This window comes from Garra rufa, chromosome 4, assembly GCF_049309525.1.
Source record: "Garra rufa chromosome 4, GarRuf1.0, whole genome shotgun sequence".
NCBI lineage: Eukaryota > Metazoa > Chordata > Actinopteri > Cypriniformes > Cyprinidae > Garra > Garra rufa.
This window is the reverse complement of record NC_133364.1, coordinates 8369128-8392410: the sequence shown is the minus strand read 5'-3', so window position 1 is coordinate 8392410 and position 23283 is coordinate 8369128. Positions and strand designations below refer to the sequence as shown.

General features: G+C 29.2%; 1 protein-coding gene across 1 annotated transcript in view; it reads left to right on the top strand.

Annotated features, from left to right (window-relative positions):
- The window catches only part of dock4b (dedicator of cytokinesis 4b), a 79414-nt gene that overhangs the window by 13694 nt on the left and 42437 nt on the right, over positions 1–23283 (top strand). The window contains exons 4-14 of the mRNA XM_073838501.1: positions 1019–1059; positions 1280–1335; positions 3167–3263; positions 3486–3634; positions 5517–5601; positions 10332–10483; positions 17016–17097; positions 17180–17240; positions 17364–17496; positions 18761–18849; positions 20384–20438. Coding sequence (XP_073694602.1) covers positions 1019–1059; positions 1280–1335; positions 3167–3263; positions 3486–3634; positions 5517–5601; positions 10332–10483; positions 17016–17097; positions 17180–17240; positions 17364–17496; positions 18761–18849; positions 20384–20438 — 1000 coding nt within the window. The remainder of the gene's footprint in view (positions 1–1018; positions 1060–1279; positions 1336–3166; positions 3264–3485; positions 3635–5516; positions 5602–10331; positions 10484–17015; positions 17098–17179; positions 17241–17363; positions 17497–18760; positions 18850–20383; positions 20439–23283) is intronic.

Genomic DNA, 23283 nt, shown 5'->3' with positions numbered 1-23283 from the left:
CTCAGCCATATTCTCAAAACTATTGTTTTCAATGACTTCAATGTCAATATTTTAATCGCTGGCAGCTTATTCACCACATCCACCATCAAACAACAGTTTATTGCGTACAGTAATTTCTCTGCAGTATAGCCATGTTCATGTAAACCAGTTCAATTTTTGTAATTTTTTTTTGTTTTATGCCTGCGATAGTTATCAGTGAAACATTACGTCATTATTGTCTATTAAACAGTGCTACCTTGAGGAATAAAGGTGAATTGCACATATTGAGTCAAAAAATATACTTACACTATTACACACCTCGGGTCTCCCTATAAACTTTTTACCAAAAATTATAAGAAAACAGTTGTTCTTTTATATTTTCTTTTTTTTTTCTTGTTATATTGTTTAAAATGAATTAATTTTGAGGAATACTAAGAAAGTTGATGTCAAACTTGACGAAAATGAAGGAGGGAGAGGGAAGCGAATAATGTCCTTGGTCTCTAAAGTTAAAAGTTATATATAGCTGGATATTTGAGATATTTAATATCTTTTACTGGGAAAAAGCATGTTTAATATTGATTTACTGCACAGATATCTAAATTCTGTAAAGGGAAAGTTCACCCAAAAATGAAAATTCTTTCATTTATTCAGCCTCAAGTTCACGGCACCCATTGACTTCCATATAATGGAAGAAAATACTATGGAAGTCAATGTCTGCCGTCAACTGTTTTATTACCAAAATCCTTCAAAATATAATTGTTTGTGTTCAACAGAAGAAAGAAACTCGTACAGATTTGTAACAACTTTGGGGTGAATAAATGATAAGAATTTTTACATTTTTGGGTGCACTGTTTCTTTAAGTAAATCTCTTAAAGCATAGATTTGTCCTATTTTCAACTAATTTAAGGACGTTTCCAACATTACTGTTTTTTTTTGTTAGATAACATCCTATGAAAGGTACCTTTATGAAAACGGCTCAGTCAAGAAGCATTTGGCTTATATTAAAGATGAAAGTCACAGAAATGTTTTCTTGTTTCAGGTTGGTACAGAGGATTCGTCCTCAAGAACCCGAATGCCAAGGTAAGCAGCCGTGTCTTTGTCTTTTATCATTCGTGTCTCTCTCGGATGCTATTTTCAGTTCCTGAAATATCACAGCAACACCGTCAGCCAAAACGCATGGATCAAAGCCAGTATATTCCTTTATTTCTGTCTGTTTCCTCCCTTGATTATTAGACGACTTGTTCGTTTTTTATTTTGGTTTATTTAATCTGTTTGTTTGTCTATCTCTCTTTCTTATTAGGGCATTTTCCCATGCAGCTACATCCATCTGAAGAATGCTCATATCAAGAATAAAGGGTGAGTTGAAGGAACAAAGTATTCAGTATTCAGCTTGGTCAGTGTGCTGTTTCAGTATTTACTGTAGTAAATCTCCCCCATATAAACAATGAATGTAGTTTTGGTGATGTTAGTAACATTACTGTACTTATAGGTATCCAGTATCTCTGTATAAAGTGCACACATTTACATTACATTACAGTACAGCCACTTTAACCTATAGCTTGCAGTCTGCAAGAAAATGTTGCTCCTAAAACCACTAAACTGCCTGTTATTTTTTTTCCAAAAAATATGTTCTACAAATATGTAGGTTTCATAAATTTGCAATCGTAAGCTGATAAAAACACTTAAACAAATATAATATAATATAATATAATATAATATAATATAATATAATATAATATAATATAATATAATTAGAATTGCACATGAACCACACAGCTTGTTTAATATATAATATAATATAATATTATATAATGTAATATATTTAATTGAAATTGCACATGAACAACACAAAAAACCTATGATGCTATATTAATTTCAAAATTGTTTAATCATTCATAATAATAAAAAATAATATATTATGATATAATATAATATACTATAATATAATCAAAATTACACATGGACCATACAAAAAAACCCTATGATTTCTAAATGTTTAATTATAATATATTGTAATATAATATAATATAATATAATATAATATAATATAATATAATATAATATAATATAATATAATATAATATAATAAACATGGACCATACAAAAACCCTTATATGCTATATTAATTTCTAAATGTTTTAATTAATCATAACATAATAAAATATAATGTAATATATGATGTAATATAATAACACATAATACAGTATATTTTAATTTATTTAATTATAATATAATTATAATTATACATGAACCATATGATGGTATATTAATTTCTAAATGTTTGAATTATAATATAATATAATATAATACAATATAGTATAATATACTATAATATAATCAAAATTACACATGGACCATATAAAAAAACCCTATGATTTCTAAATGTTTAATTATAATACAATGTAATATAATATAATATAATATAATATAATATAATATAATATAATATAATATAATATAATATAATATAATATAATATAATATAATATCATTAAAATTAATACCATGAACCACACAGCTTGTTTAATATATAATATAATATAATATAGTGTAATATAATATAATATAATATAATATAATATAATATAATATAATATAATATAATATAATATAATATAATATAATATAATATAATAATCAAATTACAAATGAACCATACCAAAAAAAAAGTTGAAAAATGTTCACATTCACTCATTAATGAGAAGTTGCTGATCAGAAACAATATGGTAAAAGTAAAAAAAAAAAAAATTAAGTTATGATTTAACAAAGAAACTAGATGACCCAGGATACAAAAAATTTATACAGATTTTAAATGCATTTTGAGGATTAAAAAAAACAAAAACAAATTGAGGCAAAACATTACATTCGACTTTATTAATAAAAACAGAAAAGCGCCTGTATCTGGCCATGTAATTGTTTTAGCTTCTTCCATATTCTGCATCCATACAGTATAATTGGTGCTCTGGATTTCCTGAAACCATATTATGGCATTTTGTTGGTGCACAGACATCTGTTGTGAGCCTGTGCTGCCTGAACATAATGTAGCAGGCAGAACAGAAGTGAAGCGCCAGTGCTCTGCTGTACATCTGCTTTCTCCTTTGATTAACAAACAGTATAGCATCTATAGCAGATGAGGTGTATCTCATCATATTTGTTGCGCTGTGTGCCGCCCACATTTGACTCACAGGCAGTTTGAGACGGTGGTGCCGACCGAAGACTCTGTCATTACGGAGATGACGTCCACCCTGAGGGACTGGGGCGCCATGTGGAAGCAGCTCTTTGTGGTAAATATTGTTTGGGCAAACACAGCAATCCACCCACAGCCAGACGCTGGCTATGTGAACTCTGGGTGCACAAGATGTTGTCGGGCGGAATATATTATTTGTATTTGAGCTGTTGTCGCGGGGGGGAACTGTTTTTGAATTATTTTTACACCAGGTCATTATATTTAAGTACTACAGCAATATAAACCCCCTTATTAAAGTTGTTTTTGTTTATCCCCGTAGAAGAATGAAGGAGATCTGTTTCACAGACTGTGGCACGTGATGAATGAGATTTTGGACCTCAGGCGGCAGGTACTGGTGGGTCACCTGACCCATGACCGCATGAGGGACGTCAAACAGCACATCACGGCACGTCTGGACTGGGGCAACGAGTAAGTACTGTATAAAGTGTGTGAAGTGTGTTAAAGCAAAACACCTGTCACAAACATGTTCAGGTCATGTTTTACACAAATATGAAAGAAAAATTGGTGAAATCTCAAAGTCCAGCTCCACATCACAGTTTATAAAACATCAGATATCGTATTCTTCTTCCTTTTTTTGCATCTGACTTTTATTTATATACAGTTTAGCATATTTGCTTTCAAATTCTTTTTATCGAAATTCCCCCAAACTTGTCATTGTCTTTACTGTAACTAAAAAAAAAAGTTAGATATTATTTATGAATTAGTATAAATAAATCATAAAATTCCCTACTATTTAAAAGACTGTGGTCGGTAAGGTTGTTTAATGTTTTTGAAAGAAGTCACTAATGCTTAGCAAGATTGCATTTATTTGAATATTTGTATTTGTTTTAAAAACAGCTACATTTTGACATTATTACGATTTAAAATAATTCTTTATTAATATATTTTAAAATGTCTTTTTGCGATGCAATGCTGAATTTTCAGCTGATTTTATTTCTTCAGTCTTCACTGTCACATGATCCTTCAGAAATCATTATAGATACTTATAAAAAATGTGTATAAATAAAATTATTTTATTTTATTTTTTGTAAATAAATAAGGAATATTATTTACTAAATTGACAGTTTAAAAGAGCATTTTAACTATATTATATTTATTATATTCATAATATACTTTTTTGTCAAAAAAATAAAATAAAATATATGTAATACCAAGATACCTAAATATTAAAATGTATACTTAAATTATAATTTCAAACATTGAAATGATCATTTAAGTATAAATGTTAATATTTAGGTATCTTGGTTAAGAAAATTATTAATTCAAGTAATAATAAGAGAATTATTTGGAAGCCCATTTCTGCCACTGAATAAAAAAAAAGGCAATTGTTACTTTTTATCTTTAAATTGCAAGAAATAAACTCAAAATTCCAAGTTATAAAGTCGAAATAGCGAGATAGATACTCGCAGTTCTGACCTTTCTCTGAAATTGTGAGAAAAACTTAGAATTGCAAGATTTTCGAGATTTTTTTTCTTCGAGATTTTTTTTCTCTCACCATTTTCAGAAATAAAGTCAGAAGTGCAAGTTTATATCTTGCAATTTAGACTTTAAAACACAAAATTGCAAGTTATTAAGTGAGAATTGTGAGATATAAACTCGCAAATTCTGAGAAAATATCTTTTTTTAGTCTTTTTTTTTCACTACGGAACTGGACTTTATAACTCACAAGTTTATATCTTACAAGTTTACATGGAGTTTTTCTGAGAAAAAAATCAGAATTGCGAGTATATCATGCAGTTCTAAAAAAAATAAAATAAAACAAGGGCCTAAAATGTGTGATTTCTTCCATTAGATTTTGTCCTTAACGGCAGCGACAAACAATAGGATCGTGGTCTTTTGCATGATTGGTAATTCTGCTGTGTTTCGTTCAGTTGTTTATTAAAGGGATAGTTTACCCATAAATGAAAATTCTGTCACTAATTACTGACCCTCATGTGTTTCAAACCAGTAAGACTTTAATTCATCTTCTGAACACAAATTAAGATATTTATGATGAAATCTAAGAGCTTTCTGACCCTGCATAGACAGCAAGGGAAATACCGATGTTAGTTTTTTAATGATGTCCTAACTACCTTTCTGGGTCTTGAACGTGTCAGTTGCGTTGCTGTCTATGCAGGATCAGAAAGCTCTCAGATTTCATCAAAAATATCCTAACTTATGTTCCAAAGATGAACAACGGTCATGATGGTGAGTAATTGATGACAGAATTTTTGTTTTTGCTCAAACTGTCCCTTTAAACACCAGATACTTATTGGTTTTAATTGTCTGACTTTATTTCCATCTTTAACAGACAGCTGGGTTTGGACCTGGTACCCAGGAGGGAGTTCAGCATGGTGGACCCGGATGAAATCAGCGTCACCGAGCTCTATCGCCTGGTACGTCTGTTTTCCTACCTTTCCACAACAACACTTTCCTTAGTCTATCAAAGATTTCTCTCCATCCCAGATTTAGCCACTTAATCCCGCTCCGTTAAACGCAAGAGGCACGCGATGAAAGCCTCACGCGCTCCCATCAGCTCCAGTAACAGGCCCCATGGGGAAAATGACAGTAATTCTGAAGCCCGCAGACAAGATACGCCGCAGAAAATTACAGCCGTCATGGATGTGGAAGTCTGGTTGCCGGCCGGAGGGGTTGCTGACAGTGGGGAGTCTCTACAGTGATATAATTGAGTTATGTGGAGCATTACCTCAGCTAAACGTGACCTGAAGTGTCCTACAGTAGGACTGTGTAATGTAATGTAATAATAACCCTCTGCTGGCAGCCGGACTCCATTACCGCACCCTGTCTGTGGTTTGCATGCCGCTTTTTGCCATCAGCTGCATATGCGATGAAACACAAGGCGGATGTTAGCAACCTGCTAATTGCCGGCAGCCAAAAAAATAATTTGAGCTCTAAAGTTATGACAGCTTTATTTTGTCATAGACAGCTCTTATGCTTACCAAGGCTGCATTCGTTTGATTAAAAATAGTTTATATCTCACAATTTTTACTTTTTTCTTGTAATTCTGAGTTTATATCTCAGAATTCGTACTTTTTTTATTGCAATTCTTAGCTTTTCTCACAATTCATACTTTTTCCCTTGCAAATTCTGAGTTTATATCTCGGAATTTCTCCTTTTTCTGGCAATTCTGAGGTTATATCTCACAGTTCATACTTTTTTCTTGCAATGCTGAGTTTGTATCTCACAATCCTTTAAATTTTTCTCGCAATTCTGAATTTGTATCTTGCAATTCATACTTTTTTTGCAACCTTTTACTTTTTCTTACAATTCCGAGTTTATATCTCACAATCCTTTAAATTTTTCTCGCAATTCTGAATTTGTATCTTGTAATTCTTACTTTTTTCTTGCAATTCTTACTTTTTCTTACAATTCCGAGTTTATATCTCGTACATTCGTACATTTTTCTTGCAATTCTAAAGGTTATATCTCACAATTCGTATTTTTATCGCAATTCTTAGTTTCTCTCACAGTTCATACTTTTTTCTTGCAATTCAGAGTTTGTATCTTGGAAGTCATACTTTTTTTTGCAACCTTTTACTTTTTCTCACAATTCCGAGTTTATATCTCACAATCCGTAAATTTTTCTCGCAATTCTGAATTTGTATCTTGCAGTTCTTACTTTTTTCCTCCAATTCTTACCTTTTCTTACAATTCCGAGTTTATATCTCGCAATTCGTGCATTTTTCTTGCAATTCTAAAGGTTATATCTCGCAGTTCCTCCTTTTTTTTTCTTGCAATTCTGAAGTTATATCTTGCAATTCGTACATTTTTCTTGCAATTCTGAAGTTATATCTTGCAATTCATGCTTTTTTCTTGCAATTCTGATGTTATATCTCACAATTTGTAGTTTTTTTTCTCGCAATTCTGAAGTTATATTTCCCAATTCCGCCTTTTTTCTAGCAATTCCGAAGTTATATCTTGCAATTCGTACATTTTTCTCGCAATTCTCTCTTATCTCGCAATGCAGTTTTTTCTTGCAATTCTGAAGTTATATCTCACAAATCATACTTTTTTCTCGCAGTGATGAATTTATATCTCACAATTCATTTTTTTCTTGAAATTCTTTTTCTCACAATCCCGAGTTTATATCTCGCAACCCGTATTTTTTTTTTTTTTGGCAATTCCGAGTTTGTATCTTGCAATTCTTACTTTTTTCTTGCAATTCCGAGTTTATATTTCGCAATCCGTAAATTTCTCACAATTCAGAGTTTGTGTCTTGCAATGCTTAGTTTTTTTTTAAATTCAAATTTTTTTTTTTTGCAATTTGTACTTTTTCTCACAATTCCGAGTTTATATCTCGCAATCTGTAAATTTTTCTTGCAATTTTGAGTTTATATCTTGCAATTCTTACTTTTTTTCTTGCAATTCTTACATTTTTTACAATTCCGAGTTAATATCTCGCAATCCGTACGTTTTTCTGCCAATTCTGAGTTTGTATCTTGCAATTTGTACTTTTTCTCGAAATTCTTAATTTTTCTCACAATTCTGAGTTTATATCTCACAATCCGTACATTTTTCTTGCAATTCCGAGTTTATATCTTGCAGTTATATATAATACAATTCATACTTTTTTGTAACCCTCTGCTGGCAGCCGGACTCCATTGCAGCACCCTGTCTGTGGTTTATATGCTGCTTTTTGCCATCAACTGCGTATGCGAAGAAACAAGAAGCGGATGTTTGCAACCTGCTAATTGCCGGCGGCCAAAAAAATAATTTGAACTCCAAAGTTTTGACAGGTTTATTAACAGATCTTGTTTAAACTTGGAACTGGAGTTTATGATGAATGACTAGAGAAGCTGTAAAGGAAGTTCTTGGCAGTTGTTATTGATTTATTTGGGTTATTTTGCGCTATGATGATCTAGTTTAGCTGTGATTGAATAGCAGGCGTTTGGTGTGTGTTTAGACTGAGCTCATTACCTGTGACACATACCCAAGGTGCTGTGATGAATAGTGTGGGTGTGAATCAGGTCACACAGTCTCACCACACACACTTTAATTAGCACTGAGGATTCAGACATCAACACACAAGAGTGTGTGAAAGAAACTGGGAGATATGGAGTGGGAAAACATGGCAAAGAGCTATAAATGCTCAGTATTGATTTAGTCGATTTTACAAGCAGGTATCTCTAATGTTTTCAATTTTGGTTGGTTATTCATGATAATTATTAGCCCACACAACCATTATCAGAGAACATGGTTTCTCTTTGTTTGGCGTTCTTGATGTGAAAGTAAGCGGTTTAGAGTCCAGAGCCTTCTGTGATCTGAGCCGGCCTGCCAAATAGGGAATAAAGTCTTTATTGAAATTCCTGTGCTTTATCTTTTTAGCCTATTCTTTCCCATTAAACCGCTGTTATTTGATCTTCGGTTAACATCATTTCTTGCGAAGGAGGAACTACTGCTCTCTTTTATTGATTTATTTTTCTTCTTTTATTAATGTACTTCGCTACCTTTGTTTTTATGTGTACAGCATTTTGCAAGAAGTTGAACCCCAATTTATGGGTGCACTTGAAGTATTTACCCTTTATTATAAATTTTTAATCATTACAATATTTTTTTATTAATATTTGTATTGTATTGTATTTTTTCATAATTATAACAGTTGATTGTTGTGTAACATAATGCTATTAAAATACTATTATTATTATTATTTAAAATACTTATTTCATGATTATTAGGTTGTATGAATTAAAATGGTATGACATTTACATGAAGTAGAATTTAATTTTTTATTTTATTTTGTAGTTTTGTTTTATAATTTGTCATTTTATTTTATTATTTCATATTTTATTTTATTTTATTTTGGATGTGATTTATTTACCTTTTTACGTACTGTTATTTTACATTTGTTAATGTAATTTTATTTTATTTTATTTATTTTCTCATTTTATTTAAGATTTTGTAAAAAAAAAATTAAAATATTATTATTATTATTTTTTTTTTTTTTTACGCCATTTTATTTGATGTGATTTATTGACTTTTTACATACCGTCATTTTACATGTGTTAAAATGTTATTATTTTATTTTCTCATTTTATTTTAGATTTTGTAATTTTTTTGTAATTTTTATTTTATTTTTATAAACACTATTTTATTTTGGATGCAATTTAATTATTTACCTTTCTACACACTGTACTTACTTTACATGTGTTAGCATCTCATTAAATGCATTACCTTAAAATACATTAATATTTATTATTTATTACTTTACATTATTACATAATTATGTTCATGCATTTATTTAATTTTGGATGCAGATTTATTATTTTCCTTTTTACATAAGTATTAACTTTTTAAAAATGCATTATTTATTTATTTAATAATTATTTATTATTATTATTTAATAATATTATTTAATACTAATGTAGCTTTTTGTATAATTGCTAACATTTCATTGCAATCTTCTCCTTTTCTGTTTTAACATATCTTAGCATGCATTAATCCTAATGAATGTCTGTTTACTTGAATAATCGCTTGCAAAGCTTCCAATGCTAATTAAGTGAGAAATACTTAAAGGCTACATGCCATTGTTTTCATTTAATTGGTTTGTATTATAATGACTTTTTAAATTAAAGTGTTCATTAGTGTTTGTCTCCGTCCTCCTCATGCATACACACAGATAGAGCATATGCACTGCCTGTTGGCCTTTTTCTATTTCACATCACGCCTGTTCACACCTCAGCGTCCGCAGTGCGGTTCAACGACTCTACACCGTCCAATAGATGATTCTCTCATGTGAGAAGTCTGTTACACAACAGCGGTGTGAATGTACACTTAAAATAAGCATGTGTGTGCGTGTGTGCATTTGACATTGCACTCTGTGGTGTCATTGCAAAGAAAGGAGCATATTAACTGAAACAAATTAGATTTGGCTGGCTGAAAAGAAGTCGTGCTGTGAACATGGAGCTGCTGGAATGCAATGGAATATGCAGTGCATCTCTGACGATATTATGCACAGCTTTTCCTGCTTTTCTTGGTGTTAAAACAGAGAAACACAATGCAAAGTTAGATCTTTATATGCTTTGTGTTACTGGGTCACTTTTATGTCTTGCTTTATTGAAAAATGCATGTATTGCATGTAATGATTTGTGTGTGTTTGGATGGATAGATGGAGAATCGGCACCGGAAGAAGGAAACTCCGACTCCTGTCAGCACACATCACCTGTTTGTCCACTTGAAGAGTCTGATGAGCTCAAACCTGGGTGAAGAACTGGAGGTCTTCTTTTTCATCTATGACAGTCGAGAGAACAAACCGCTCAGGTGAATGTCTAACCAATCATTTATACATGCTTATAAATGTTATCAAGTTCAGATTTGTACACTCATACACTATCATTCAAATGTTTGGGGTTGGTTTTTAAACTGTTTTGAAAGACTTACCAAGACTGCATTTATTTGATCAAAAATAGTTTATCTCTCACAATTCACAATTCTGAGTTTTTTCTCAATTCTGAGTTTTTTCTCACAATTCTGAGTTTATATCTCGCACTTCATACTTTTTTTCCTTACAATTCTGAGTTTATGAATATCTCGCAATTCTGACTTTTCTCGGAATTCTGAGTAAATATTTAGCAATTTTGACTTTCCTCTGAATTCTAAGTGAATATCTTGCAATTCTGGCTTTCCTCGGAATTTGCAGTAAATATCCTGCAATTTTGACTTTCCTCGGAATATCTTGCAATTTATACTTTTTTCTCACAATTCCGAGTTAATCTCTCGAAATTCTTATCTTTTTTTCTCGGAATTCTGACTTTCCTCAGAACTCTGAGTGAAAGTCTCAGACTTTCCTTTCACAATTCATACTTTTTTCTCACAATTCCGAGTTTATCTCTTGCAATTCGTACTTTTTTTTTCTCTCTGAATTCTGACTTTCCTTGGAATTCTGAGTATCTCGCAATTCTGACTTTCCTTGGAACTCCGAGTGAATATCTCGCAATTCATACTGTTTCTCACAATTCTGAGTTTATCTCTCGCAATTCTTACTCGGAATTCTGAGTGAATATCTTGCAATTCGACAGAATTCTGAGTTGATATTTAGCAATTCTGACTTTCCTCGGAATTCTCACAATTCGTAATTTTTCCTCACAATTCCAAGTTTATCTCTCGCAATTCATACTTTTTCCTCACAATTCCGAGTTTATCTCTTGTAATTTGTACTTTTTTTTTTTTCTCGGAATTCTGACTTTCCTTGGAATTCTGAGTATCTCGCAATTCTGACTTTCGTCTGAATTCTGAGTATCTTGCAATTCTGACTTTCCTTGGAACTCCAAGTGAATATCTCGCAATTCATACTTTTTCTCACAATTCTGAGTTTATCTCTCGCAATTCTTACTCAGAATTCTGAGTTTATTTCTTGCAATTCATACTTTTTTTTTGTCCCAATTCTGACTTTCCTCGGAATTCTAAATGAATATCTCGCAATTCGACTGAATTCTGAGTTGATATTTAGCAATTCTGACTTTCCTCGGAATTCTCACAATTCGTAATTTTTCCTCACAATTCCCAGTTTATCTCTCGCAATTCTTACTTTTTTTTTCTCAGAATTCTGACTTCCCCCGGAATTCTAACTGAATATCTCGCAATTTGTACATTTTTTTTTTTTTTTTTTTTTTTTTTTTTTTTTTTTGGGAAACTCTGAGTTTATATCTTGCAATTCATAATTGCCACTTTTCTCATGCAATTCTAAGTTTATATTGCAGAATTCATACTTTTTTTTTTCTCACAATTTTGAGTTTATCTCAAGAATTCAGACTTGTTTCTTTGTATCCTGAATTCTGCAGTTATATTTCACAATTCTGAATATTATAAACTTGGAGAAAAAATTACAAATTGTGAAAAAGTCAGATTTCATTGCACTGTTATAATATAAAGTCTGACTTTTGTGGAAAAGTATCCTATTTGTATCCAGGATGTGCTCGTCAATCATAACCTCATTACATGTACATGCCTCCTGTGTTTGTTCCTAGCCACTGACAGACAGATGAAAAACAAATAAACAGTTTTCATTAGGGAAACACACCTGCAGTGGAGGCTGTGAGAGCCTTCAGACGGCTGTGTGTGTGTGTGTGTGTGTGTGTGTGTGTGTGTGTGTGTGTGTGTGTGTGTGTGTGTGTGTGTGTGTGTGTGTGTGTGTGTGTTGTGTGTGTGTGTGTGTACCTGTTTATCTCATCTAATGGTTAATTACAGACTGTAACCGTCTCAGCAGCTGCTCGCTGGCATTTGCTCAGATTGTCTCAGTGTTCATTGATTGGAGTTCTTCCCTCTCAGTCCCTGTCTGTAGTCTTGAAGGAGAATATTAATGTGGCTCTGATCCATCACCGATTTCCATACCTGCTTAGCTGGCTGCTTTCCAGTTAATTATTCGTCTTTTTTGTTTCTATGTGGAATGGTGGCTCCCGTTTTTTCAGTCTCTGCCAGACTCGCCTGCGGCTTCAAATCTGCTCAATGTCCATCCTGACAGCTCCTGTGGATTTAATCACAACTCTGCCCAGATTCCCGGGAATCACTAGGGCTGTATAAAATCATCACATTTGAATATTTTACACTAAATGCATTTAATGTTCTGTTAAAAGCATTACTGCAAATTATTGGTGGTAAAAGTACGTACTTTTGAGTATGCAATAAACATCTACATTTATGCATTTAGCAGATGCTTTTATCCAAAGCTTACAAAAGAGGAACAAAAGCCATTTGTCACAGAGCCTACAATCTTCCTTATAAACAATGCCACATTTATCAAACTAGATTAGGAAGGAAGCTAAGAAAACAAATGCAGAAGTAGAAAGATTTGTTTATTTATTTTAATTATTTGTATTTTTGTGTGTGGCTGTATAAGTGTGTTGGTTTAATATCTGATAATATTTTGAGATATACCATGTTTTTGCATACTAGTATTACTTTTGTTTATGGCGTATTTTCCTTTTTTTTCCCCATTTGTCTGCAATTTAGCATTTTGCTATATTAACTCTTAAATTATTTCTATGTTAGTAGTTTGTTTTTCTCTAAGTCAAAAGAGAGTAATTACAAACTCATATTATATTAATTTATTCTATACTATTGTTCTATTTTTCATCATCTTATTTCTAATAATCATTGCTTATAAAGTATATTTGTATCATATATGATTAATTAATTAATTATTTTTTAATAATACTATATTATTTTTTTATTTTTTGTTATTTCATCATTATAACAGTTTGTAAAAAATAAACAAAAATTCTCTAATTTATTTTAAACTTAATATAAATAGTGTTATAATTTCAAACAATGTTGAATTAAAAGTTTATAGTTATTATTTTCATTTATTAATCTGAAACTGAAAGAAAGTAACTGTTAATTTATTATTACATCTGGTATAATTTATTATAATTATTTTAAATTATAATTATTTTGAATTATTATAATTATATACTATTTATTATATACTATTAATTATATTATATAATATTTAATAATAATCATTGTTAATGTTGTTGTTATTGTTGTTATTTATTATTATTATTATTATTATTATTATTATTTATTATTATTATTATTTAATCTCATAACAGTTTTTTAAACTAAAATTGTTTTCTAATTTCAAACTGAAAGTTGAAATATAATTGAATAAATTAATTATTAATTTATTGTAGGTACTATTTTCTTATTATTCGTATGTACTATTTCATAATAATAATAATAATAATAATAATAATAATAATAATAATTATCATAATCATAATCATAATGATAAAATAATTAGTAGCGTTAGTATTATTTCATCATTATAGCAGTTTGTAAAAAAACAAAAACTGTTTTCTAATTTCAAACTGAAAGTTGAAATATAATTTATTTATTATTGTAGATACTATTTTATTAATTATTTTATTATAACAGTTTGTAAAAAAAATAAACAAAATACGTTATGCGTTTCTATATACATTTCTAATAAATTTCTATATAATTTTGTATACAATTTTATTATATTTATTTATTTTTTTAGATACTGTTACAAACTCATACAGAGATACTATTGTCCTCTTCATTTTATTTCTAATATCATTTCTTCATTAGTATATTTGTATCATATTATATGAATTATTTCATATACTATGTTATTATTGTGACTGTTGTTATTATTTATGATAATTATTTCATCATTTCATAACAGTTTGTAAAAAAAAAAACTAGAAATCTCTAATTTAATTTAATCTCTAATATAGTTTTCTAATTTCAAACTAGAAGTTGAATTATAAGTTTGTATTTCATTTAATTTATGAATTTTTAATTTTACATACTATTGTACTATTATTATTATTATTATTATTATTATTATTACAGTTTGTTAAATATTTTAATTTATTTTTTACTTTTTTAACATTATTTTATATTTGATTTTATTTGATTTAATTTTAATTTAATTTAATTTAAAATTTTAATTTAATTTCAAACAATAAGTTGAATTATAACTTTGTATTTCATTTAATTTATGAATTTTTAATTTTACATACTATTGTACTACTATTATTATTATTATTACAGTTTGTTAAATATTTTAATTTAATTTTTACTTTTTTAACATTATTTTATATTTGATTTTATTTTATTTAATTTTAATTTAATTTAATTTAAAATTTTAATTTAATTTAATTTAATTTAAAATTTTAATTTAATTTAATTTAATTTTTTTTATTTCTTTGTTCAGAGTGATTCAGCATTAGTCCTGGTGTTAGGCAGCTCATGTTACCAACTTTGTACATCAAGTGGCGCATGGACAGCGAGTGCTGTTACAAAAACATGAGGATGCTGTTTGTATTCATGTTTCTTTAGACTCTGCTACCAAAAGCCTGTTGTGTCAGCGTGTGTGAGAGAAACAGTCTATCAGTGTTTCACTTCATTTCTGCCAAAGGATGTGTACAAAGTGCTGATTGACAGCCTTCTGGGTAACAGCTCCCCCTCCGTTCCCACGGGACAGTTTTGGGGCATAGTTAATTTATCCACCCAGACAAACAGGGATCACTTTTCCGGCCGTGTCAAAGGGAGGCGGGAGCTCGTGTCGGTGTACCATTTGAACTTGTCGTGTTACAATCCCCGGCATCGAGTGAGGAAATATCAAATTGTGGGGCGCGAGCGAAAGGAAGCCCGTCTGTGTGTTATGGAAATGTTGGCGTGATATCTGCCGATAGCAATATCCCAGTGTCCACAGACGCCTCTTCAGAAAGCCATCGCAGCCCTGCAGCTGCGTGTCAAAGGCCAAAACAGCCTTTGTGCTCCTGCCTGTGTTGATGGGACGCTGTGATCGCAACAATGCACATTTAATTACATGGTGTTTGTGTGAAGGGCCGGTTTAATACGAGTCTATGCATGAATGTGTGTGTATTCCTGAGTGGGTTGGATTTGCAAGCTTTGTTCGATTTCTATTGCCAGCTATTGTTCCTGTTGGGGTTCATTTATAGGGCCGTTTGTCTTTTTATCATGGAGCTGTGAAAGTCATGTAAGTGGATTATGAGGTTGGTGGGTGAAGGACACGTGTGTCTGTCACGTTATTCTGTACTATTGACAGCTCATGTTTTACATGTACGTTTCTGTAATTTGCTGGATTCATATATTCAAAAAAAAAACAGACTCTCACGAAAAAAGTACTGTGGTGCAGTGATGGAATCAATAAATCAATAAAAGTATTAGCATAGTCCCTGTCCAAAAAAATGCTTCTTTTTTTATTTTCTTTTTTTTATTTTAATATACTGTAAATATTACTTACTAATTATTTTATTATTTTATTTTATTTTATATTTAATTTAATTTAATTTAATTATTTTATTTTTTATTGTTTATTTTATTTATTTATTTTTTAATTTTGGATGCAATTTAATTTACTTTTACCATACTGTAAATATTACTTACTAATTATTTTATTATTTTATTTTATTTTATATTTAATTTAATTTAATTATTTTATTTTTTATTGTTTATTTTATTTATTTATTTATTTATTTATTTTTTAATTTTGGATGCAATTTAATTTACTTTTACCATACTGTAAATATTACTTACTAATTATTTTATTATTTTATTTTATTTTATATTTAATTTAATTTAATTATTTTATTTTTTATTGTTTATTTTATTTATTTATTTATTTATTTATTTTTTAATTTTGGATGCAATTTAATTTACTTTTACCATACTGTAAATATTACTTACTAATTATTTTATTTTATTGTATTTTGTATGCAATTTAATTATTTACTTTTACCATACTGTAAATATTACTTACTTATTTTATTTTATTTTATTTTATTATTTACCTTTTTACATACTGTAATTATTCTTTTCTTGTCGAATGTCCTAAAATGTTATTTTTATTTTAGATGCAATTTAATTATCTTTTGACATACCGCAATTATTTTTCTCTTTGCAAATGTCCTCAAATATAATGAATTACCTTTTAATTTACTGTAATTATTCTTTTGGCAAACATCCTAAAATATTTTATTTATTTATTTTTTGGTTTGTTTTGTCCAATTGTTTTGTTTTAATAGCATGTTTAACTTCACAAACTTTTTGTTGACAGTTATGATCTGTTATGATACCATTTTATGCATGAGATTTTTGCTTGTTAAATATTTTATTAGACAAAGTAAATTGAACAACATTCTGTCTGCTGTGCCAAAAATTATATATTTTTTATTATTTTATTTTTTGTCCTCACAGCCTTTAAAAATGTAAATACGTGAGATCACTGTGTTTTTAACGGCAGAATAAACTCATTGTCTAAACTGAAAGTATTTCTCTCTCTCTCTTTGTTTTGCAGTGAAAGGTTCTTTGTTAAACTCAATAAAAACGGTCTGCCCAAGTTTCCCGAGAAGAGCGAAAGACAATGCACACTTTTTGTGGTGAGTGTTGAGATGAAATCAGTGTCAGAGTAATCATGCAGAGTAATCTGTGCTGATTAACTGTTGTTCATGTTTTATTCAGGATCTGGGCAGCGGCGACCTGAGAAAAGATGTGTATATTGTGGTACACATCATTAGGATTGGTAAAAGCTGACGTTTCTCCACTGAATAATTACTGATGCCAGAGAGCCTGCAGGCGTGTGATGAGCACTGATGTCTCTTTTGTGTGTGTGTGTGTGTGTGTGTGTGTGTGTGTGTGTGTGTAGGGAGGATGGGTGCCGGAGAGAAGAAGAACACATGTAATGTTCAGTACAGACGTCCGTTCGGTTGTGCTGTGGTCAGCATCGCTGATCTTCTCACTGCTGACTCCAAAGATGACCACCTGCTGAAGGTCTATGCGTAAGTCACCCTCCACACACACACACACACCACATAACACCTTAGGACCTTAAAATCAAGTCTTCCTGAGAAATCAAGAAATCAAGTGACTTCCTAGATGGAGACTCTTTCCCCTGATTGGTCACCTTTGGATGAGATTGCCTAGTCATATTCATGTTCAGTGGTTTTCTACTGTTATGTGAAATCTTTGAATATAAGGGATTTTGAAAATTGTAAAATTATCAATAAAATTATCTTGGATGATAACTTTATTTTTTTGGGTCACCACTTTATTGGGTCACCATACTTCTCACGTCACCTCCTTTTATTTAATTTAATTTTATTTAATTTAATTTTATTTTTAATTTTATTTTATTTTAATTTAATTTAATTTTATTTTATTTTAATTTCATTTAATTTAATTTTATTTTATTTTAATTGAATTGAATTGAATTGAATTGAATTTTATTGAATTTTATTGAATTTTATTTTTATTTATTTTTATTTATTTTTTATTTGGATTTGTTTAGTAAATTTATTGACAAAAAAATGCCATTATTATTTTAATTAATTAACTTTTTTCCAAAGGATTTTAGTAAATTAGTGACAAAATATTCTAATGGGTTTATTTTAAGTTGTGTTTTGTTTTACTTTTTGTTTTGTTTTATTTTAATCTATTAACAGTCAGCCAGTTTATTAAAGATTTAACCCAGATGTGCCTTGAAAACAGTATTAGATTGAAAACACCAAAAATAAAATAAATAAATAAATAAATTCTAAGCCGATTATTTCCCGTTTTATTATTATGATATGATAAAGGTAATCAGCCAACATTTATTTATTTATTATTTATTTTGTAATCTCAGGTAGACATTCTAATAGTCTACTAGACATGAAAATAGATTATTTTATTATTATTATTATTTTTTTTTATTATTATTTAACCTGGCAAATTTCTCTGTTTAAAACAAAGTTGTCTTTGTCCTTATATTTATTACAGCTTATTTTCTCTCTTACACATATACTATATCCAATAATGGTTTAATCTAAAGAACTATTGCCTGAAATACAAATGCAAATGTGTCTCAACAATTGGTAACAATATCATGGCCTACTTTGCACCGGACGGCAGACAGATGTGTTTGGCTCTAGATCGTTGTTGGTTCAGTCACACATTATCAGCTGGCTCATGGCCAGTCCTTCAGGCTGTTAAAATGATTGCTGTTCTTTATATCTGTCTCTCTGTGATTGGATCCAATGCTCCGATTGTTCTTGTTTTGTGCAGCTGCAACACAGAAAGCGACTGGAGTCAAATCCACGACAACATCATTAAGAAAGTCAACTCCAGATACAACCTCTCAGGCTCCAACACAGGTAACGAAACCTTGGAAGTCATTTAATGAAAAACAATTAGCATAAACAGAACAAAAACTGCCATGGTTATGACATCACAACATTAACATAACCCTGCCCATGTTTACATATCAGCATTAAAGGAGATTAGCCAATCACACAAGAGCTCATTTGCATATAGTCTTAAAGGTACAGTAACAGTCTTTTTTATTGTAAAAGTCAGAGACAGGCTGGAAAATGGTCTTAAAAACCTAATTAAGGCTGTTTTTGGTGCATGAAACTTTGATAAACATCATCAGTAGACTTCAGGGAAAATAGAAACTTTTAAAATGTATTTTATTTTATTTGTTTAGTAAATTAACACAACATTGCTATGGGTTTTTATTTTAATTTATTTGATTTGATTTGTTTTTTTTAAGGATTTGTTTAGTAAATTATAAGTACACAATTACCTTTTATTTTATTTTATTTTATTTTTTTAAAAGATTTGTTTAGTAAATTTGTATCACAAAATTGCCATTTTATTTTATGTTTTAAGGATTTGTTTAGTAAGTTATTAACATGAAAATTTCCATGGTTATTAATTTTATTTTAAAATAATTTGTTTGGTTAATTATTAACACAAAATTGCTATTTAATTTGATTTGATTTGATTTGTTTATTTTAAAGGATCTGTTTAGTAAATTATTAGCACAAAATTACCAAGGGTTTATTTTATTTTTTGTTTTTAAAGATTTGTGTGGTAAATTTTTAGCACAAAATTGCCATTTTATTTTATTTTATTTTAAGGATTTGTTTAGTAAATTATTAACATGAAAATGTCCATTGGTATTTTATTTTATTTTAAAATAATTTGTTTAGTTAATTATTAACACAGAATTGCTATTTGATTTGATTAGATTTTTTTAAGGATTTGTTTAGTAAATTATTAGCACAAAATTACCATGGGTTTATTTTATTTAATTTTTTAATATTATATTATTATTTTTGTATAGATTTATTTCATTTTATTTATTTTTATTTTATTTTATTTAAGGATTTGTTAAGCAAATTATTAACATGAAAACTTGAGGATTTGGTCATAAAAAATTGTATGTACATTTTCTTTACACATAAAATGTATCTTTTTAAATATGACTACTTTTTTTTATCAAATCGGATACTGCCATGGTTATGACATCACAACATTAACATAACACCGCCCATGTTTACATGTCAGCATGAGAGGAGTATAGCCAATCAAATAAGAGCTCATTTGCATATAGTCTTAAGTGTACAGTAATAGTATTTTTTTTATTTATTCTAAAGGTCACAGAGAGACTGGAAAATGGTCTTAAAAACCTAATTAAGGCTGTTTTTGGTGCATGAAACCTTGATCAACATCATAAGTGGACTTCAGGGAAAATAGAAACCTTCAAAAGTGTATTTCCCCCTAAATTAAACACCCCCGTTTTCAGCATAACGCTTGTGTATGCGGTGCGCCAGCGGTGGTATAAAGATGTTCGGCTCTCCCAGAAACCTCATTTGCATGATGATTCGAAGTTAATAATTTTAGATCTGAAGAAGCATGAAAAGACCCTCAGGGTGGCTTATCCAAACAGCTACACATGGTAATAAATTTCATTTCGGAATAGGAAAAAAAAAAGATATGCACATAAAGAAGCACAAGCATCCAGATGGTAGATTTGCAGCTTTTTGTGATTTCTGCATTTTCTGTGAAGGGCTGGTTAATTGTACGAAGCACCTCCGCATCCGTTAGATGTTGAATAATCGCACTGCAAAGGCAGGTAATACATTAATTATGACTGACTCAATGTCGTTTATTCAGCAAACAATGAACAGTAATGCTCACAAAAGCTGCATCAAGATTTTATCCTAATGAATGAAGATATGATTTCTGCTAATGTATGAAATTATTCAAAGCAGGTTTGTTAAATGCCTTGCTTATGCGGTGGAAATGAGATAAATGAGTGATACTCACTCATCAGCCGTGACGTCTCTATTAGATTAATCTCTACCACATCAGTTATGCTGAGCAGAACAAAGCTTTATCAGGACCTTATTAAACATTATGATAATGGGCTGGACATAAATTAACTGTACTTGGACTGTAATTATATATATATATATATATATATATATATATATATATATAGTAATTGTCAAAAAATCCAATGTAGTTTTATTCACCTAGAACCAATCCTAAAGTGCTTTTTAAAAAAATGAAATGAAATTTAATTAAGTTTTAGTAAAAAAATTAAAAATAAATTTAATTTTATAATTTAATTTAATTTGAATTATATAATCAAATTTGTATTTGAAATGTTGCATTAATTAGAGCCAATTTTTAGGTCTTTGCATTTGTAATCTATGTTTTCCTTTGTTTTCCTTTATTTAAACCTCAGTTTATTTTATTGGCATTTTTAAATAAAAATGTGGCCATAATTGAAGCCAATTCTGACGTGCATTTTAATTTAATTTAAATTAATTTAATTATTTTTTATTTCATGTTATTTTATTATCATTTTTATTTTAAATGTTGCTTTAATCTGAGTCCTAAAGGGCTAAAGAGTTTAATGTATAATTAATAACTTTCTTTCCTTTATTTAAACCTAATTTTTTTATTAACATCCTAAAGGGCTTCACATTTTACTTTAATGAAATTTATTGGAGTCAGTACTAAAGGGATTCACATTTTAATTAAATTTTTTTTTATTTTTTTTTATTTTTTATTTTTATAAATGTTGGTTTAAGTGGATATCCTATGCATTATGCATTCAAATGATATGCATAGAGCATTTTATTAATCATGGTCTTCTAATTGCTGAGAAGTGAATGCATGCTACTGATGTAATATTTCTATTTGTGTAGGTTTAGTTTGGCTCAGTTTCCACGTGCACGCTCTGAATCTGTCCGTCTGATTAATGGAGACACTGTGCGAGTTCAGTAATTGAATAAATCTCCAACAGCACTTCTCTGACCCTGTGCCATCAAACAGCGATTATACAACATGAAGACGTTGCCATTGAGTATGTGCCAGCAGAAGCGGTTTATGATCAACCTCAGAACATCATTAAGAGCTGCAGTAGCACAGACCCCGATGCATGTTTGCTTAATCATTTTACTGTCTTGTACCAATGGGCTGTTGGGATTGTTTTACACTTAAGCTTCCCAGTTTTCCAAAGCTCAGCAAAACATAGATCTGACTTTAGATGACTAGGAAACATTGGAAAACCAGTTAAAAATGGCCGGAAATTATGTGTAAGGAAGTGTTATGTTAGTATAATTAAGATTGTATTACAGTTTTTATTTTAATTTTGAAGTAGTTTGAATTTTTGAATTTGAATTTTGAATTAGAATTTAAATTTGAGTTTACATTAGAATTAGAATTTAAAATTGAGTTTGAATTAGAATATGAGTTTGAATTAGAATTTAAATTTGAATTTGAGTTTAAATTTAAACTTTTGGTTATTTTTTTTGTTTTTGTTGTTTTAGTTATTTTTTAATGGCTATGTCATTTTATTTCATTTAATTTAATAGTTTTTATTTAAACTTTGAAGTAGTTTGAATTAGAATTAGAATTTGAGTTTGAATTAAAACTCTAATTCTAATTCAAATTCAAAGTTTTAATAATATTTTTGTGGTTTTGTCATTTTTATTATTTTTTAATGGCTATATCATTTTATGTATTTATTTCATTTAATTTAATAGTTTTTATTTAAACTTTGAAGTAGTTTGAATTTTTGAATTTGAATTTTGAATTAGAATTTAAATTTGAGTTTACATTAGAATTAGAATTTAAAATTGAGTTTGAATTAGAATATGAGTTTGAATTAGAATTTAAATTTGAATTTGAGTTTAAATTTAAACTTTTGGTAAATTTTTTTTGTGTTTTTGTTGTTTTTGTTATTTTTTTAATGGCTGTGTCATTTTATGTATTATTTCATTTATTTTAATAGTTTTTATTTAAACTTTGAAGTAGTTTGAATTTTTGAATTTGAATTTTGAATTTGAATTTTGAATTACAATTTCAATTTGAGTTTACATTAGAGTCAGAATTTAAATTTGAATTAAAATCCGAGTAGAATGAGTGTAAATTTAAAGTTTTAGTAATATTTTTTGTTTTTGCTGTTTTATTATTTTTTAATGCCTATATCATTTTTATTTCAGTTTTAGACATCAAGCTAAACTAAATGAAAAATATTGCCTGATTTGAATAATTGCATAATAAAAATAAATTTTTAAAAATATTTAATTTGATTTAATTTAATGTTTATTTTAATTTTAAGTGACTAAATTACTTTCAATAGTTTTCAATAGTTTTAGTTGGTGTTTTAGCTATGTTTCATGGTTTTAACTATGGTAATAACTCTGGTGTAACGATCAATTTCATTCAGGTTCATGTGGTTAGAAATTTTACAAGAGGCAATTCTGGGCTGATAGTGTGTTTTTTGG